The sequence below is a fragment of the Ranitomeya variabilis genome, chromosome 2, assembly GCF_051348905.1.
Source record: "Ranitomeya variabilis isolate aRanVar5 chromosome 2, aRanVar5.hap1, whole genome shotgun sequence".
In the NCBI taxonomy this organism is placed as follows: domain Eukaryota; kingdom Metazoa; phylum Chordata; class Amphibia; order Anura; family Dendrobatidae; genus Ranitomeya; species Ranitomeya variabilis.
Genome location: NC_135233.1, coordinates 911,025,602 through 911,044,939, shown reverse-complemented (window position 1 = coordinate 911,044,939; position 19,338 = coordinate 911,025,602). Strand labels below are relative to the sequence as shown.

The 19,338-nt window shown below is 45.9% G+C and overlaps 1 protein-coding gene across 2 annotated transcripts in view; it reads left to right on the top strand.

Moving 5' to 3' along the window:
• Positions 1–6,081, top strand: part of LOC143808191 (epsilon-sarcoglycan-like) — a 35,660-nt gene extending 29,579 nt beyond the window's left edge. For both annotated transcript variants that reach the window (XM_077290591.1, XM_077290589.1), the window contains 2 exons: positions 2,324–2,367; positions 5,314–6,081. In XM_077290591.1, coding sequence (XP_077146706.1) covers positions 2,324–2,367; positions 5,314–5,330 — 61 coding nt within the window. In that variant the 3' untranslated portion in view covers positions 5,331–6,081. The remainder of the gene's footprint in view (positions 1–2,323; positions 2,368–5,313) is intronic.
• Positions 6,082–19,338: the final 13,257 nt, after the last annotated feature.

The following is a 19,338-nucleotide window of genomic DNA, read 5'->3' as shown; positions in this document are numbered from 1 at the left end:
GTTTAAAACGCATGCGTTTTTATAGAAAAAAACAAGAATACACACTGATAAGCCACCCCCCACCATCAAGGTGATAAAGGGATCCAAACCCTAACCCTACCCCTAACCCTAGGGATCCTATCCCTACCCCTAACCCTAGGGATCCTAACCCTACCCCTAACCCTAGGGATCCTAACCCTACCCCTAACACTAACCCTACCCCTAACCCTACCCGTAACCCTAGGGATCCTAACCCTACCCCTAACCCTACCCCTAGGGATCCTACCCCTACCCCTAACCCTAGCTATTTCTATTTATAGTGGGTTTTCTTGTTGATTTTGATGATTGGCAGCTGTCACACACTTCTCAGCATGCGTTTCCAAAACGCAAACGCAGGAAAAAACGCATGTAAACGCGGCAAACCGCTGCTTTTTTTTTACAGCATGCAAAAACGCATGCGTCTAAAAAATGCAGCGTTTGCACGCGTTTACATGCGTTTTTTCACCACCTGCGTTTGCGTTTAAAGCGCTGCGTTTTTAAACGCAAATGTGAAACTAGCCTAAGTAAAGAAAAACGAGTGGCCATCATTACTTTAAGAAATGAAGGTCAGTCAGTCTGAAAAATTGGGCAAACTTTGAAAGTGTCCCCAAGTGCAGTGGCAAAAACCATCAAGCGCTACAAAGAAACTGGCACATGAGGACCGCCCCAGGAAAGGAAGACCAAGAGTCACCTCTGCTTCTGAGGATAAGTTTATCCGAATCACCAGCCTCAGAAATCGCAGGCTAACAGCAGCTCAGATTAGAGACCAGGTCAATGTCACACAGAGTTCTAGCAGCAGACACATCTCTACAACAACTGTTAAGAGGAGACTTTGTGCAGCAGGCCTTCATGGTAAAATAGCTCCTAGAAAACCACTGCTAAGGACAGGCAACAAGCAGAAGAGACTTGTTTGGGCTAAAGAACACAAGGAATGGACATTAGACCAGTGGAAATCTGTGCTTTGGTCCGATGAGTCCAAATTTGAGATCTTTGGTTCCAACCACCATGTCTTTGTGCGACGCAGAAAAGGTGAACGGATGGACTCTACATGCCTGGTTTCCACCGCGAAGCATGGAGGAGGAGGTGTGATGGTGTGGGGGTGCTTTGCTGGTGACACTGTTGGGGATTTTTTCAAAATTGAAGGCATACTGAACCAGCATGGCTACCACAGCATCTTACAGCGGCATGCTACTCCATCCGGTTTGCATTTCGTTGGACCATCATTTATTTTTCAACAGGACAATTACAACAAACACACCGCCAGGCTGTGTAAGGGCTATTTGACCAAGAAGGAGAGTGATGGGGTGCTACGCCAGATTACCTGGCCTCCAGTCACCAGACCTGAACCCAATCGAGATGGTTTGGGGTGAGCTGGACTGTAGAGTGAAGGAAAAAGGGCCAACAAGTGCTAAGCATCTCTGGGAACTGCTTCAAGATTGTTGGAAGACCATTTCCTGTGACTACCTCTTGAAGCTCCTCAAGAGAATGCCAAGAGTGTGCAAAGCAGTCATCAAAGCAAAAGGTGGCTACTGTGAAGAACCTAGAATATAAGACATAATTTCAGTTGTTTCACACTTTCTTGTTAAGTATATAATTCCACATGTGTTAATTCATAGTTTTGATGCCTTCAGTGTGAATGTACAATTTTCATAGTTATGAAAATACAGAAAAATCTTTAAATGAGAAGGTGTGTCCAAACTTTTGGTCTGTACTGTATATAAATTACCATTTAGATCTAGATTTAGGTGTCTTTTGAAGTCTAGTGATCTGTTGTTATAGTGGCCAATAAATCTTGGTGGTCATGGTGTAATTAAATAAGTCAATAATCATGTAATGGTATAGGAGTTTTGTGTTTCTTTTGTGCAGTGTCAAACTAGTATGGATAGTACCCAAGTATAACAATGTAACAAATAAGTTAATGAGCATTGAATATTTTATTCAAGGGACATTATTTAGTTCCTCGTGGGCGGTGTTTGCATAAGGAGGATGCATTGAGATACTCTAGTTTGAGGTCTAGTGATCTGGTGGTATGGTGTCTAATAAATCCTAGTGGTCCCAGGGTAGAGAACTAAGTGCTTAAATATCTCATGGTACTGGAATTTGGTATTTCGTTTGTGTAGTGCCAACTATTATGGATTGTGCCTGAATATGAAAATGTATTAAATAAATAAGTCAGCTTTGAATATTTATTCAGGGGTGAACATTTACTTAAAGTGCTGCTCAAAGGGCCATACATTGGTGGCCACATGTAACTAGTCAAGAACGTCTTCTTATGCGTTACTCAATCTTCTTCATTGTTTCCTAGGATTTTACCGCATCAGACTCAAGTACCTCAACAGCAAAATGCAGGTCAGTAGAGACAAGCTTACAGATCATCAGGTATATGGTAATATGAAACATCTGGTGGTAATGCCAAACATTTCACAGCTTGCTGACTGATGGCCACAGGTCTGGCTTCAGTAGACCATCCTAGAGGCAGCTTGTTGGCGTTGTACAGATTTGCCCGCTTCTCCCGCAAGGACAGATTCAACACATCATCACAACAGGCTGCAAAACATACCACAACCCCTGGGTGGCTGTATAGACACTTAATGCATAAACCTCTCCTGACAGAGTATCACAAAATCATCTTGAGACAGTCATTTTGACATATGCCAAGCTAAGAGGAACGTAGAGGAAGGACACGTGTAGTAATTTATATTTAAATGGCGACCATATAATGGATGGTCGAGCTACGACCACCATTATGTATCATCACTCTGCCTTGACTCCTAGAGGGGTCACTTTTTTATTTTCTACATGTCCTAATATTCATGAGAAAAACCTAAGGATCATTTGAAATTTTCACTCAGCCAACAGCTTTGGTGGTTTGTAAGCAAACCCTTCATACTGATCTTTATACCCTTTATATATTGTGATTTGCCAATTAAAGATATTTAGGAAATTTATTATGACATTGCCTATACCTAACAAATAAAGTAGCATTCTGTAAAGCTATTGCATGTAAACATGAAATAAATGAAAACTGAATTGCATTACTGCAATAGAAAATAGGAAAATATGAAGATACTTACATAATTTGGCCAATTCATACTTGTCCGGCAGCCAACAAAAAGGCGACCTACATTGCTGGGGACCTAACCTAAGCTGGTTCCTCTGCTGTGATTTAAAAAAGCCATAGGCTGAGTGTTGGAGCGCTCAATTAGAGGGCCTATATATAAATGACAAAAGACTGACTGTCACTTCTAAACAGAACACTGGTCTGAACAGGTTCATAGTAAGAGTAGCCATCTCCATACATAACGAACAAATAAAGTTGTGTAAAGTTATATATAGAGATGGCTACTCTTACTGTGCACCTGATCACACCTGAACTCTGTTTGGAAGTGACAGTCAGTCTATTGTTATTTGTATATAGGCTCTCTGACCGAGCGCTCCACCACTCAGCCTCTGGGGGTTTAATCACAGCAGAATCCTACCTACCTATATAAATGTAGGAGAGGATTCACATTAGGTAGGTTCCCAGCATAAGAAGGTCGCCTTGTTGTTGGCTGCTTGACATGCAAAAATTGGACAAATTATGATCTAAAAATCTTTCTTTTTTTCCTATTTTCTTCAGCAGTAATGCAATTCAAATTTCATATATTTGATGTTTACATGCTTTAGCGTTACAGAGTGCGACATTACCTATAGTTAGTAATTTTTTTTCTGTTCCCGGAGATCCAATTTAAAGGGTATATCTGAGACAAAAAACTACAAAATGTACCTAAGAACTAACAAGCAGGCCACTCGCCTGCCTGTGGTGCCCGGCGCCATTCTTCTCCGGCACAGAGCGGTAACAGACCACTCCTGCCGGGGCTTCAGCTGCCTCTGTTGACGCGACAAGGTCATTCAGCCAGCTCCCCAGTTAGGCAACGGGATCCGGCTGTCAATCAGAATGTCATCAGAAGTCCTGCCCTGTTGACAGAAAGGAGCGGAAAAGAAGCCTCCGATCTGTATACGTGACGTCAGCAGAGGCTTCTGAATCCCCGGCAGGAGCGGTCTGTGACCACTTTGTGACGGGGAAGAGCGGTGCTGTGCACAACAGGCAGGTAAGTTGCAATTACCTGCTTGTTTGTGCTTAGGTACATTTTTTTTTGTAATGTCCCGGATATCTAAATTTCTCATTATACAAACGCATTACATTATCCTGGAATGTTAGTAAAACTCTCAACAGGCTGCAATGCACATCACAACCACTGGGTGGCCACATATTAACACATATAACAAACAACTCCCAGCAGAATATCACAAAGTCAGATTTTTTTTTCAAAGTTGTTCAGGTCACGTCACTCATCTCAGCATATGTTGAGCCAAGAGGAAAAATAAGAAAAAGACATATCTGTATATTATGGAGAGCCACGCCAGTTTTCTACTTCGATTCTAGAACTCGCATACATGTCATGCAGTAAACGTGCTGGGAATGTGTAAAGATTTGGGGGATTTATTCCATTCTTCCTCTTTATTGCTGCTTCCGGGATCCAGGAGAATTTCGGATGACCACTTTTCATTCAGAGATTTGAGGTAAGTATAACAGATATTCCGTGTAATTTACATCTGCAAGACATAAGCTCCGAGCTATAATCTGCCGTAGTACGGACGTTTCCAAAAACCTGCTCTCTTGTCGATGAGATTACTGAATTTTGTCAGATCACATTGCTATCAGGTCTACAAAATTTAAAGGGATGTTGCATGAAAAGTCACCAAACTGCAGAATGAAGGAGGCTGAACTGCAATATGAGGCTGGAGAAAAAAATTTGCCTCAATTTAGGTATCTTCACTGATGTAAATGATAGGGAATCTGATGGACATTTTTTTACCTAATTGCATGCACTTGGGGGCTAAAATTTCCTAAAACTTTTATCCAATTTAAAACTTGCCTAAATATATATATACTTAGAAAGCGTAATTCTAAGTTCTGTTATTCTAATTTTTGCCTATTTTTTTTTTTAAATATTGTGTAATTATTGGGGTCTCCAGTATACTACTTGGTCCCTTATAGGGTTAACATCTCATATTATATCCTGTGGCTAAAATTTGTGTCTTAGAGCAGCTTTGAGGATGGATTAATCAACCACAGAAATGAATGAGAACGTTAGTTGGACATGATCACCTAATTTTGAAAAGAATGGGTATTATGTAGTTCCGCGTGGGCGGAGCCTGGATAAGAAATCATTGAGCTGTTATTGGACGTGTACTAGTATGTGGTGATGTAACCTCTTTTATTCTGGAATATGCATAAATTACTATTTACAGGTCAATGGTATACCTGAGGAGCGGAAACTCACCGACGCCATAAATTTATAAAACAGAAACAGAAAGGACAAAAGCATCTTCAGTTTATCTCCAGATTTACAGCTTTTTATTCCAGTAACCTGCACGACGCCGCAGACTCCTCCGTCTACAGGGTTATATTTAACTCCAGAACTATTTGCTTTTTTACTTTGACTTTTTATATGGATTTCTTTTATTAATGTTACTGTAATACCTGAGCCAGGTCTTGGAACAATCAATAATATCAGAACAACTGGCAGAGCTAGAGCAATGGCAATGGTAGAGCAAGGGCAATGGTAAAAGAACTGGCAGTGCTAGAGCAAAGGCAATGGTAGAGCAAGGGCAATGGTAAAAGAACTGGCAGTGCTAGAGCAAAGGCAATGGTAGAGCAAGGGCAATGGTAAAAGAACTGGCACTGCTAGAGCAAAGGCAATGGTAGAGCAAGGGCAATGGTAAAAGAACTGGCAGTGCTACAGCAAAGGAAATGGTAGAGCAAGGGCAATGGTAAAAGTACTGGCAGTGCTAGAGCAAAGGCAATGGTAGAGCAAGGGCAGTGGTAAAAGAACTGGCAGTGCTAGATCAAAGGCAATGGTAGAGCAAGGGCAATGGTAAAAGAACTGGCAGTGCTAGAGCAAAGGCAATGGTAGAGCAAGGGCAATGGTAAAAGAACTGGCAGTGCTAGAGCAAAGGCAATGGTAGAGCAAGGGCAATGGTAAAAGAACTGGCACTGCTAGAGCAAAGGCAATGGTAGAGCAAGGGCAATGGTAAAAGAACTGGCAGTGCTACAGCAAAGAAAATGGTAGAGCAAGGGCAATGGTAAACAAACTGGCAGTGCTAGAGCAAAGGCAATGGTAGAGCAAGGGCAATGGTAAAATAACTGGCAGTGCTAGAGCAAAGGCAATGGTAGAGCAAGGGCAATGGTAAAAGAACTGGCAGTGCTAGAGCAGGGGCAATGGTTGAGCAAGGGCAATGGTAAAAGAACTGGCAGTGCTAGAGCAAAGGAAATGGTAGAGCAAGGGCAATGGTAAAAGAACTGGCAGTGCTAGAGCAAAGGAAATGGTAGAGCAATGGGCAGAGCTCTAGAAATGGGCAGTACCAGAACCACTCATAGTTCCAAAACCACTTCTATATAAGAGGCGGCAATAAGAATCTGCAAACACAGTTCTGTACATAGGAGCCACGGACAGACCCTGGTCTACACCGCACAATGTTTCTGAATACAGTTATAATAAAACTAGCTATTGAACCCGTTCTACGCCCGGGTGGCGAGCATTTATATTGGTATATGGTCTCCATCCTGTCATGTGCTGCTCCCTTCTTGCTCTCCCATCCTGTCATGTGCTGCTCCCTTCTTGCTCTCCCATCCTGTCATGTGCTGCTCCATCCTGCGCCCCCATCCTGTCATGTGGTGCTCCCATCCTGCGCCCCCATCCTGTCATGTGCTGCTCCATCCTGCATCCCCATCCTGTCATGTGCTCCCATCCTGCGCCCCCATCCTGTCATGTGCTGCTCCATCCTGCATCCCCATCCTGTCATGTGCTGTTCCATCCTGCACCCCCATCCTATCATGTGCTGCTCCATCCTGCGTCTCCATCCTGTCATGTGCTCCCATCCTGTGATATGCTGCTCCATCCTACACCCCCATCCTGTCATGTGTGTGCGCCCCCATTCTGTCATGTGCTGCTCCCATCCTGTGCCCCCATTCTGTCATGTGCTGCTCCCATCCTGTGCCCCCATTCTGTCATGTGCTGCTCCCATTCTGTCATGTGCTCCCATCCTGCACCCCCATCCTGTCATGTGTGCGCCCCCATTCTGTCATGTGCTGCTGCCATCGTGCGCAATCATTCTGTCATGTGCTGCTCCCATCCTGCGCCCCCATTCTGTCATGTGCTGCTCCCATCCTGCGCCCCCATTCTGTTGTAATGTGCTGCACCCATTCTGCCTGTTCCTGTTTCCATTCTGCCATATGTTGCTCTCATCTTTCTCTCTCCGGCTCTACTGCCCGAGTGCGGCTGTGCTGAGAGCGGGCGGCTGTGCTGAGAGCGGGCGGCTGTGCTGAGAGCGGGCGGCTGTGCTGAGAGCGGGCGGCTGTGCTGAGAGCGGGCGGCTGTGCTGAGAGCGGGCGGCTGTGCTGAGAGCGGGCGGCTGTGCTGAGAGCGGGCGGCTGTGCTGAGAGCGGGCGGCTGTGCTGAGAGCGGGCGGCTGTGCTGAGAGCGGGCGGCTGTGCTGAGTGCGGGCGGCTGTGCGTGGCTGTGCTGAGTGCGGGCGGCTGTGCTGAGTGCGGGCGGCTGTGCTGAGTGCGGGCGGCTGTGCTGAGTGCGGGCGGCTGTGCTGAGTGCGGGCGGCTGTGCTGAGTGCGGGCGGCTGTGCTGAGTGCGGGCGGCTGTGCTGAGTGCGGGCGGCTGTGCTGAGTGCGGGCGGCTGTGCTGAGTGCGGGCGGCTGTGCTGAGTGCGGGCGGCTGTGCTGAGTGCGGGCGGCTGTGCTGAGTGCGGGCGGCTGTACGTGGCTGTGCTGAGTGCGGGCGGCTGTACTGAGTGCGGGCGGCTGTGCGTGGCGGTGGTGAGTGCGGGCGGCTGTGCGTGGCGGTGGTGAGAGCGGGCGGCTGTGCGTGGCGATGCTGAGAGCGGGCGGCTGTGCGTGGCGGTGCTGAGAGTGCGGGCGGCTGTGCGTGGCGGTGGTGAGTGCGGGCGGCTGTGCGTGGCGGTGCTGAGAGTGAGGGCGGCTGTGCGTGGCGGTGGTGAGTGCGGGCGGCTGTGCGCGGTGGTGCTGGGCGCCGAGTGCTGGGGGCCTGAGCAAGCGGGGACACCGGCGCGCTGTGGGGGTCAGGTGCCGGAGTCGCCGCTAGCTCAGGCCCCCGACACTTGCTATATTTACCTGTCCCCCGTTCCATTGATGCGCGCCTCTCTGTCTTCCGGGGTCCTCTGCCTGTGACTGTTCAGTCAGAGGGCGGCGCGCATTAAGCGCGTCATCGCGCCCTCTGAACTGAACGTCACAGGCAGAGGAGGGGGACAGAGCAGCGCGCAGCAGTGGAACGGGACAGGTAAATATAACATACTCACCCTCCTGGCTCGTCCCTGCTTGTCCGTTGGAGATCACGGTGTGCGTTCAGTGCTTACGCATACCGCGATCTCCTGGGAGCGTCACTCTGTGGGGTCCAGACTGCGCCGGCGCTTGCGCAGTCTATAAAGGCTTCGGACAGAGTGACGCTCCCAGCGTTATATTATAGATACTTTTTAGTATGAAATCACACTTTAGTATGTTTAATAACATTTTAAAATAAATTGTATATATAGTATAATTATATTTATAGTGCTTTTAGAAAAGAAAAAATCATTTTAGTGAAGAATTTGTGTACATTTTTTTTTTTTTATGTGGAATTTTTTAACACTTTTTTTCTTCCTTGTGTGGGAAAAAAAAAAAAGAAAAAGAAAAAAAACTTGTGTATAAAATTAATTTGGTATATGAATTTTGTTAGATTCCTCAGAGTGCAAATTCCTGCATATCTGAGCATCTGGGTGTGTCTGACGAATAGATCTGTCAGCCCCCACCCAAATTGACATGCAGGGATATCTGCTATAAAATGTTTTCAGATCTGTTTATATGCATGACATTATACCTGAGGAAGACTCCAAGAAGTCGAAACCGGTTGTATTTTAGTTTGAAATAAAAATCATCCTTGAATCAGAATATCGAGTTCCATCATCATCCTTCAGGAGCGCATATTGCTGGGAAAAACATTCACAAAATAAAATACTTTTACAATAGTTTTGCGCTCCATGTTTGTGCTTAGCGGTTAAGCGTGCGGACAAGTGACCAGTAAAGAGGATCTCAGGATATTTGGGGGCAGTTCTTGTTATAAGACCTCTTAACAGGACACTATATAAAACAAATGGATTACCGTCACCGACCTGTCCACAATGAGTGGCGGCTGTCAGCACATTACTTTGACTGACAGACGGATCTGCAGTGTATCTGCAGCGCCCCAGAGTCCTGGTCGTTGCAGTAATGTCGTTCTTCCACCAGGGGGAGTGATATTACGTCTGAAGGCAATAAAGGAGATCTCTTCACCAGTTAATACAATGCATGCAACATGTTCACACTCCAGACCAGAAGGGGGAGCTCTAAGCCTGTTTGAGGTGAACTCCCCTATAAAACATCCTGATCTGGAGGGAAAAGGGGTTCAGAGTTCAGTTCCTGTCGTCAGGAAGACAGAGGAAGAGGAGCTCTGTGGCATGAAGTGGTACAGCTCCTGGGAAGAGAGCATATTGCAGAGAGTGTGCAGGAAAGCAGAGCACAGGAGAGGAATATCAGAGGGAGACCAGCCAGGAGCAAGCTGCTTCCTTTTGAGGCGCAGGATCCGGTAGCCAGAATACCGAGGGAGCAATCATCTCCAAGCCTTGCTTCAGAGACTGGCAGGACAGATAATTCCACGTTACCTGCCCGACCTTATACCCAGGAGGCACGGTGGCAACTAGTGGGGGCCGGGGCGTGATAGAGTCCCTGTAAAAAGCCTCAGGCCACCAGTCATACGGGTTTTGTCTTATCCATCAGGGGGACAGAGAGAAAGAGACTTAACATCCAGAATAGTTGTGAGGACCCCTTACCGAGAAGCTCAGCAGGGAGGTACTACAACACCCAGGCGCTACAGGAAGGCTACTGATTTCCACCTGGATAAGGGGACTCTGGATTTGCCTTCAGACCAGCCGGACTCTGCCTACCCTGTGGTCTGTACCCTGGACTGTGGACACTGAAGCCTTCAGTAAAGGTAAAGAGACTGCAACCTTGTGTCCTCGTTCTTCACTGCGCCTCACACCATTCACCATCTACACTCTGGGAAGCCCTGGGGATACACTTCACCTGTGGGAAGGTATACCATCTAGCTGCGATTACATCACCCCAGCGGACCTCTAAGCAGCGTCGGTCACCCTGACCGAATACCACAGGTGGCGTCACGAACATTATCCCTTTAAAGACCTTTCCCTTATTTTATAACGGATGTTCCCCTATCGCCACGGACCGGGTCAGCCACCGTGACATCCCCACTGAGAACCGAAGGACCCGGTACCGAGTACCCCACTGCCCTACTATGGGGGAGCGCTCCATATCCATCAGTGCAGAGCAAGCTGTCAATCAAAGTGCTGGGGCGTGCTTACATAACACTGTGAGACGTGACTGTGCACACCTCTATGACTGAAAGCCGGGTCGAAATAGAGTACATTTTCTCCTGGTATCCACTGCTTTCAGTAAGATGGCAAGGACAGCATTCCAACGCTACTTACTTGCAGATTATCCCTTTATGTGCAGGTTTATAGGGTTTGTGGACATGACAGGTTCCTTTTAAATATCTAGCATTGTTGATACATATGTTGTTACTGGATACATGTCGCTTACATTTGCTGATTGTCTCTTCAGAGAGGAAGAGGACTAGAACTCCAGCGCCACCTATAGGAAGCAGCAATCCTAAAAGTCAATATCGACCCTTTAACGAGCCTTGCAATATGACTTAGGATAAAAGCCAAACAGGAATCTCAATTTGCAGACATGGTGTTTCGGGGTGTTGCCCCTCGTTATTGCTACTTCCTATAGGTGGCACTGGAGTTCTAGTCCTCTTTCTCTCTGAAGAGAGAGCCCTACTCCTTCGGCAACTTGCAGGACCAAAGCAAGATTCGATTCCAGGAGTTGAAATTGCTTCTGTTGATAGCGACAGTGTCATTTTAGTAGTTTGACAGAGGAAGAAGGCTTCCTCTGTCACCCCATCCATCGGGCCCTCTGTTTTGCAATCATGGGTTGATATGACACTTGGGGGTCTAACAATGGCCCCCATGTAAGAATCATGTGAGCTCTACAGTAATAGGGTCTAATAAAATGCCTGCCTCACACTTACAGGCTCAATATAATATAATGGGCAACATGGTGACTCAGTGGGTAGTGCTGCTGCTTTGCCGCTCCCTTGCAATGAACTCCATGAAAAAATAAAGTAAAAAACAATGGCTTGATGTCACTCACCCTATTTCACAAGGAATGGAAGAAAAGGTTATAAATAAAAAGTTGCATATAGCTAAAAAAAAAAAACCAATAAAAACATCAACTCGATCATCAAAAACAAGCGCTCACGCAGCTCCATCTGCAAAAAGATGAAAAAATGACGGCTCTAAAAACAATGTAGACATAAAAGCAAATTTTTTGATTTTTGTATAATTTCTATTCTGCAAAAATAATAAAATATAAAAAACTGGATAATTTTGATATCACCTGAATTGGGCTGACCCTAGAATATTATTAAGGTCATTTATAACATGATGTTCCTGAAATTGAAATACTCGACCCAAAAAGATAAAATTGCTGTTAATTTTTGCATCTCCCTGAGAAAAAAACCAATTTATAAAATGTAATCAATAAATAATATGTCATCGGAGCACGATTAAAAAATACAACTTGTGTCAGGAGAACAAACTCGCATTTGGCCTCACGAACTGAAAAATAAATAAGACGATGAAATGTTAAAAACCTGAAGGTGCAAAATACGTTGGTTCTTAAGGGGTCAAAGTTTGTTTTGGATAAGATATTTTATTTGCGGTAGTTTTTTGGGGCTAAACTGTATGTAATCCATGTTATTATTTGTCTATATCTTGTAGGGTCAACAAATGGTCTCACCACAGCCTTGTGGATTGGGCTGAATAGTCTGGATGTTCTGCCTTCATACACGTTGATGCGATGTGCAATCTAACATACAGCATAAACCACTTCTGTCTTCCAAAATAAGCAGACCGTTCTCTGTAGTCTAACTTGTTGGTGAACAGGTATAGAACATGCGGTAAAACTATAGGAATACAAACAACATAGGTAAGGATTGGACAAATAATCGCACAGCTGACACTTTACAATTAACAGGAAAGTATACAGTGTGATGCAGACTTGAACAGGGAAATACACAGGTCTCTAATAATCACATCTCCTTTGTACTGGCTGCTATACAGGTAAGGTACCTTCACACTGAGCAACTTTCCAATGAGAACGACAGCGATCCGTGACGTCACCGCTGTTACTGCCGGCGCTGACACATTCAGTGCAGTGAAGCTCTCGGCAGCAGCGCAGCATTAGCAAGCGCTCCTGCCGAAAGCAGTTTTAACCCTGTGGACGCCGGGGGACGTGACAGACATCAGAATGTGATTATGTACTGTTTTTTTTTTTACTTTTACAATGGTAACCAGGGTAAATATCGGGTTACTAAGCGCGGCCCTGCGCTTAGTAATCCGATGTTTACCCTGGTTACAAGCGCGGCCCTGCGCTTAGTAATCCGATGTTTACCCTGGTTACAAGTGACCACATCGCTGGATCGGTGTCACACACGCCGATCCAGCGATGACAGCGGGTGATCAACGACGAAATAAAGTTCTGGACTTCTAGCTCCGACCAGCGATATCACAGCGGGATCCTGATCGCTGCTGCGTGTCAAACACAACGAGATCACTATAAGTATATAATTCCACACTCGCCACAGCAAAACAAACCTACTTCTCATCTCTTATTTCCTCCCTGTCTCACAACCCCAAACAGTTATTCAACACCTTCAATTCTCTCCTCCGCCCCCCAGTGCCTCCTCCCTCCCCACTCATCTCTGCTGAAGACTTTGCCTCATTTTTCAAGCAGAAGATTGAGAACATCAGAGACAGTTTTCGTCGACAACCCCCAGAACCCTTCCTCCCAACTACCCAGCCCTCCACCTCCAAAACCAACTTCTCCACCATTACGGAAGATCAACTCTCCACTCTACTCTCAAGATCGCATCTCACCACCTGTACACTTGATCCGATCCCATCCCACTTCATCCCAAACCTCGCCACAGTCTTCATCCCAACCCTAACCCATCTCTTCAACCTATCACTAACAACTGGTGTTTTCCCCTCAAGCTTTAAACATGCCTCAATCACACCTATCCTCAAAAAGCCCTCTCTTAACCCATCCTCTGTATCTAGCTATCGCCCTATATCACTTCTCTCCTATGCCTCCAAGCTACTGGAACAACACGTCCATCTTGAACTGTCCTCCCACCTATCTTCCTGCTCCCTCTTCGACCGCTTTCAATCTGGCTTCCGGCCACACCACTCCACTGAAACTGCCCTAACTAAGGTCACCAATGACCTATTAACCGCCAAGAGCAAGCGGCACTACTCTATCCTCCTCCTCATGGACCTGTCCTCTGCCTTTGACACAGTGGACCATTCCCTGTTGCTGCAGGCCCTCTCATCCCTTGGCATCACAGACTTGGCCCTATCCTGGATCTCGTCATACCTAACTGACCGCACATTCAGCGTCTCCCACTCACACAACACCTCCTCACCTCGCCCCCTAACTGTCGGAGTCCCGCAAGGTTCAGTTCTAGGGCCCCTGCTCTTCTCCATTTACACCTTTGGCCTGGGACAGCTCATAGAATCTCACGGCTTTCAGTATCATCTCTATGCTGATGACACACAGATCTACATCTCTGGACCAGATATCACCACCCTTCTAACCAGAATCCCTCAATGTCTATCCGCCATTTCATCCTTCTTCTCCGCTAGTTTCTAAAACTTAACATGGACAAAACAGAATTCATCATCTTTCCCCCATCTCACACGACCTCCCCAACGAACCTATTACAGTAAATGGCTGCCCACTCTCCCCAGTCCCACAAGCCCGCTGTCTTGGGGTAATCCTTGACACTGATCTCTCCTTCAAACCACATATCCAAACCCTTTCCACTTCCTGCCGCCTCCAACTCAAAAATATTTCACGGATCCGTACATTCCTAAACCAAGAATCTGCAAAAACCCTAGTCCATGCCCTCATCATCTCCCGCCTCGACTACTGTAACCTCCTGCTCTGTGGCCTCCCCTCTAACACTCTCGCACCCCTCCAATCTATTCCAAACTCTGCTGCCCGACTAATCCACCTGTCCCCCCGCTATTCCCCGGCCTCTCCCCTCTGTCAATCCCTTCACTGGCTCCCCATTACCCAGAGACTCCATTACAAAAGCCTAACCATGACATACAAAGCCATCCACAACCTGTCTCCTCCATACATCTGTGACCTCGTCTCTCGGTACTTTCCTGCACGCAACCTCCGATCCTCACAAGATCTCCTTCTCTACTCCCCTCTTATCCCCTCTTCACACAATCGCATACAAGATTTCTCTCGTGCATCCCCCCTACTCTGGAACTCTCTACCACAACATATCAGACTCTCGCCCACCATCGAAACCTTCAAAAAAAACCTGAAGACCCACCTCTTCCGACAAGCCTACAACCTGCAGTAACCTCCGATCGACCAAACCACTGCACGACCAGCTCTATCCTTACCTACTGTATCCTCACCCATCCCTTGTAGATTGTGAGCCCTCGCGGGCAGGGTCCTCTCTCCTCCTGTTCCAGTTGTGACTTGTATTGTTCAAGATTATTGTACTTGTTTTTATTATGTACACCCCTCCTCACATGTAAAGCGCCATGGAAAAAATGGCGCTATAATAATAAATAATAATGTGTTAATTCATAGTTTGATGCCTTCAGTGTGAATGTACAATTTTCACAGTCATGAAAATACAGAAAAATCTTTAAATGAGAAGGTGTGTCCAAACTTTTGGTCTGTACTGTATATATGTATAAGGGATTCACTCACACATTAGGTAGCGTTCACACAGGCAATGCAGTTTTATTGCAAAACTTCAAAGGGATTCAAAACTAAATACAGTGTCTTCTGGGCACAAAGCTATCACAGGAAATAAACAGTTAATTCATCAGGCACATATATGTCAGTGCAGGATCACCTGACAGGTAACAGTTCTTTCTCCTGGAGCAATCCCACCATTCTCGGTATTCCCTGCAGCCCGAGCTCCAGCAGCTTCCAGCACAAAACAGAAGGACTCAACTCACAGTTCACACTGATCAGGCTGCAGCTTTCACGCATTATTCTACAGCTTTAACACACAGACTGCTCAGGTTTCTAACTGACCCATTGCTGTTTCCATTCAGATAGAGATAGAGATCCCAGCTCGTTTCTGAGCTACAGCTCACATCTTGGCTGGTCACTCCCCAGCTCCAGCACACACAACTCTGCTTCATCCAGCAGACTGACGCACCTAGTGAACACAGGCCCTCATTCTAGTAAAAAGCTAGGTAGGTGCATCTAGTCAAATCCAGTAGTGCTAGGACTTAACCCGGCCCTTCCTTGCTTTGCTACGTAATATAAATATTTTTTTATATGAATCCCTCCTATCTACTATAATTGTATCTACAAGGGAAATCAAGACTTACAACAAAGGTTAGACAATTAGTCCAAATTTATCTTCCATGTTAGGAAATCCATCAGAAAAACTGGCCCACTAAATCCTGGAAAATACACAAAGTGGGAAAGCAAGATGTGCAAGAAAAAACTGGGTTATACAGGTCCTTCTCAAAAAATTAGCATATAGTGTTAAATTTCATTATTTACCATAATGTAATGATTACAATTAAACTTTCATATATTATAGATTCATTATCCACCAACTGAAATTTGTCAGGTCTTTTATTGTTTTAATACTGATGATTTTGGCATACAACTCCTGATAACCCAAAAAACCTCTCTCAATAAATTAGCATATTTCACCCGTCCAATCAAATAAAAGTGTTTTTTAATAACAAACAAAAAAACCATCAAATAATAATGTTCAGTTATGCACTCAATACTTGGTCGGGAATCCTTTGGCAGAAATGACTGCTTCAATGCGGCGTGGCATGGAGACAATCAGCCTGTGACACTGCTGAGATGTTATGGAGGCCCAGGATGCTTCAATAGCGGCCTTAAGCTCATCCAGAGTGTTGGGTCTTGCGTCTCTCAACTTTCTCTTCACAATATCCCACAGATTCTCTATGGGGTTCAGGTCAGGAGAGTTGGCAGGCCAATTGAGCACAGTAATACCATGGTCAGTAAACCATTTACCAGTGGTTTTGGCACTGTGAGCAGGTGCCAGGTCGTGCTGAAAAATGAAATCTTCTTCTCCATAAAGCATTTCAGCCGATGGAAGCATGAAGTGCTCCAAAATCTCCTGATAGCTAGCTGCATTGACCCTGCCCTTGATGAAACACAGTGGACCAACACCAGCAGCTGACATGGCACCCCACACCATCACTGACTGTGGGTACTTGACACTGGACTTCAGGCATTTTGGCATTTCCTTCTCCCCAGTCTTCCTCCAGACTCTGGCACCTTGATTTCCGAATGACATGCAAAATTTGCTTTCATCAGAAAAAAGTACTTGGGACCACTTAGCAACAGTCCAGTGCTGCTTCTCTGTAGCCCAGGTCAGGCGCTTCTGCCGCTGTTTATGGTTCAAAAGTGGCTTTACCTGGGGAATGCGGCACCTGTAGCCCATTTCCTGCGCACGCCTGTGCACGGTGGCTCTGGATGTTTCCACACCAGACTCAGTCCACTGCTTCCTCAGGTTCCCCAAGGTCTGGAATCGGTCCTTCTCCACAATCTTCCTCAGGGTCCGGTCACCTCTTCTCGTTGTACAGCGTTTTCTGCCACATTGTTTCCTTCCAACAGACTTACCATTGAGGTGCCTTGATACAGCACTCTGGGAACAGCCTATTTGTTGAGAAATTTCTTTCTGGGTCTTACCCTCTTGCTTGAGGGTGTCAATGATGGCCTTCTTGACATCTGTCAGGTCGCTAGTCTTACCCATGATGGGGGTTTTGAGTAATGAACCAGGCAGGGAGTTTTTAAAAGCCTCAGGTATCTTTTGCATGTGTTTAGAGTTAATTAGTTGATTCAGAAGATTAGGGTAATAGGTCGTTTAGAGAACCTTTTCTTGATATGCTAATTTATTGAGACAGGTTTTTTGGGTTATCAGGAGTTGTAGGCCAAAATCATCAGTATTAAAACAATAAAAGACCTGACAAATTTCAGTTGGTGGATAATGAATCTATAATATATGAAAGTTTAATTGTAATCATTACATTATGGTAAATAATGAAATTTAACACTATATGCTAATTTTTTGAGAAGGACCTGTATATGAAAAAAGGCAGCAGCAAACCCACTGAAGTGCCCCCTCCAGGTAGGAAACTGTTACATTTGTTATAAGAAGTTATTGATTTCAGGGTTTCTGCCGCTGAACAACAATCTCTTTCCAGACTAAGGGTATGTTCACACGATCCTGATTTCAATCCTTTTTTTTCAGGACAAAAACCGCAGCTCTTGGCAGAAAACGCAGGTGCGTTTTTGGTGCGTTTTTGGTGCGTTTTTTGATGCGGTTTTTAGTGCGGTTTTTTATGCAGTTTTCTCTGCAGATTGTCTGTGTTTGACACAAATAAAGCTTTAACTGCAGTGGGGGAAAAAAAAAAAGAAATGATGTCATTTCCTTGTCCAACCCTTTTCTTCTTCCATCCTCCATTTTGGGACTAAACACCAAAATGAGTGGACGTGTTTTGAATGACAGCGCTCCGCAGAGTGCTGAGCGTAGGCCAGATCACAGCCCGCGGATCCAGCTCTATCCAGCTATTTAAGTCTACGTCATGCGCCCCTATATTTAACATGGGGGCGCATGGACATGCGTCGCACTTGCGTTTTGCGCCGCATGCCTCACTGCAGCGCACGCATCCGGGCGCAGAGGACGCAGCAAGTTGCATTTTTGCTGCGTAAAAAATCAATCAAAAAAAGGACGCATGCGGCGCACAACGCAAATGTGAACATAGCCTAAGTGCCACGTATTTAAGTGCCACGTATCACGTATTTCAGTGCCACGTATTTCAGTGCCACGTATTTCAGTGCCACGTATTTCAGTGCCACGTGCCACGTATCAAAGTGCCACGTATCACGTATTTCAGTGCCACATATTTCAGTGCCACGTATTTCAGTGCCACGTGCCACGTATCAAAGTGCCACGCATCACGTATTTCAGTGCCACGTATCACGTATTTCAGTGCCACGTGCCACGTATTTCAGTGCCACGTGCCACGTATTTCAGTGCCACGTATCAAAGTGCCACGTATCACGTATTTCAGTGCCACGTATCACGTATTTCAGTGGCACGTGCCACGTATCAAAGTGCCACGTATCACGTATTTCAGTGCCACGTATTTCAGTGCCACGTATTTCAGTGCCACGTATTTCAGTGCCACGTGCCACGTATCAAAGTGCCACGTATCACGTATTTCAGTGCCACGTATCACGTATTTCAGTGCCACGTGTCACGTATTTCAGTGCCACGTGCCACGTATCACGTATTTCAGTGCCACGTATTTCAGTGCCACGTGCCACGTATTTAAGTGACACGTGCCACGTATCAAAGTGCCACGTATCACGTATTTCAGTGCCACGTATTTAAGTGACACGTATCACGTATAAGTGCCACGTGTCACGTATTTAATTGCCACGTATTTAAGTGCCACGTATCCCACGAAGATTTTCCATGGAGAACAGACACATCCAGAGATATGTTTGCTCTCCACGGCTGCAGCAACACACTGACAGGAGCCATAGTTCCTGTTGGTGTGTCACTGCGCATGCGCGAGCGAGTTTACCGGCGGTCATTGACCCCGGCACTCTCGCTTAACGGCAGTGCTGCGTGGGAAAGTTCAACGCAGCTGTACTGCTGTTAACCGAGACGCCGGAGTCATTGAACTCCGGGACAGTACGCGATACACTGCTAGGAGCCTCGCTCCTGGCAGTGTATCGCCGGAGAGCAGGGGATCGGCGTGGGACACTCGTTTTATGGATTCTGCGGACAGGGAGTATGAATTTGATTTTTTATTTTGTGATTTTTTTTCCTGGAGGATCGAGGGCTTCGCCTACCAGTGTGCTGTTGGTGAGTATATACTCTATGTTATGTGTTGTATGTACTGTACTGTGTGTCATGTATGTGTATTGTGTGTAGGTGTTTTGTGTAACTTTACAACTGTGCTAAGTCGCCGGACACAGGGACAGTAGTAGTCCCATACGGCGACTTAGCACAATGGTGGCACTAGCGTCGCATGGGGACACACACA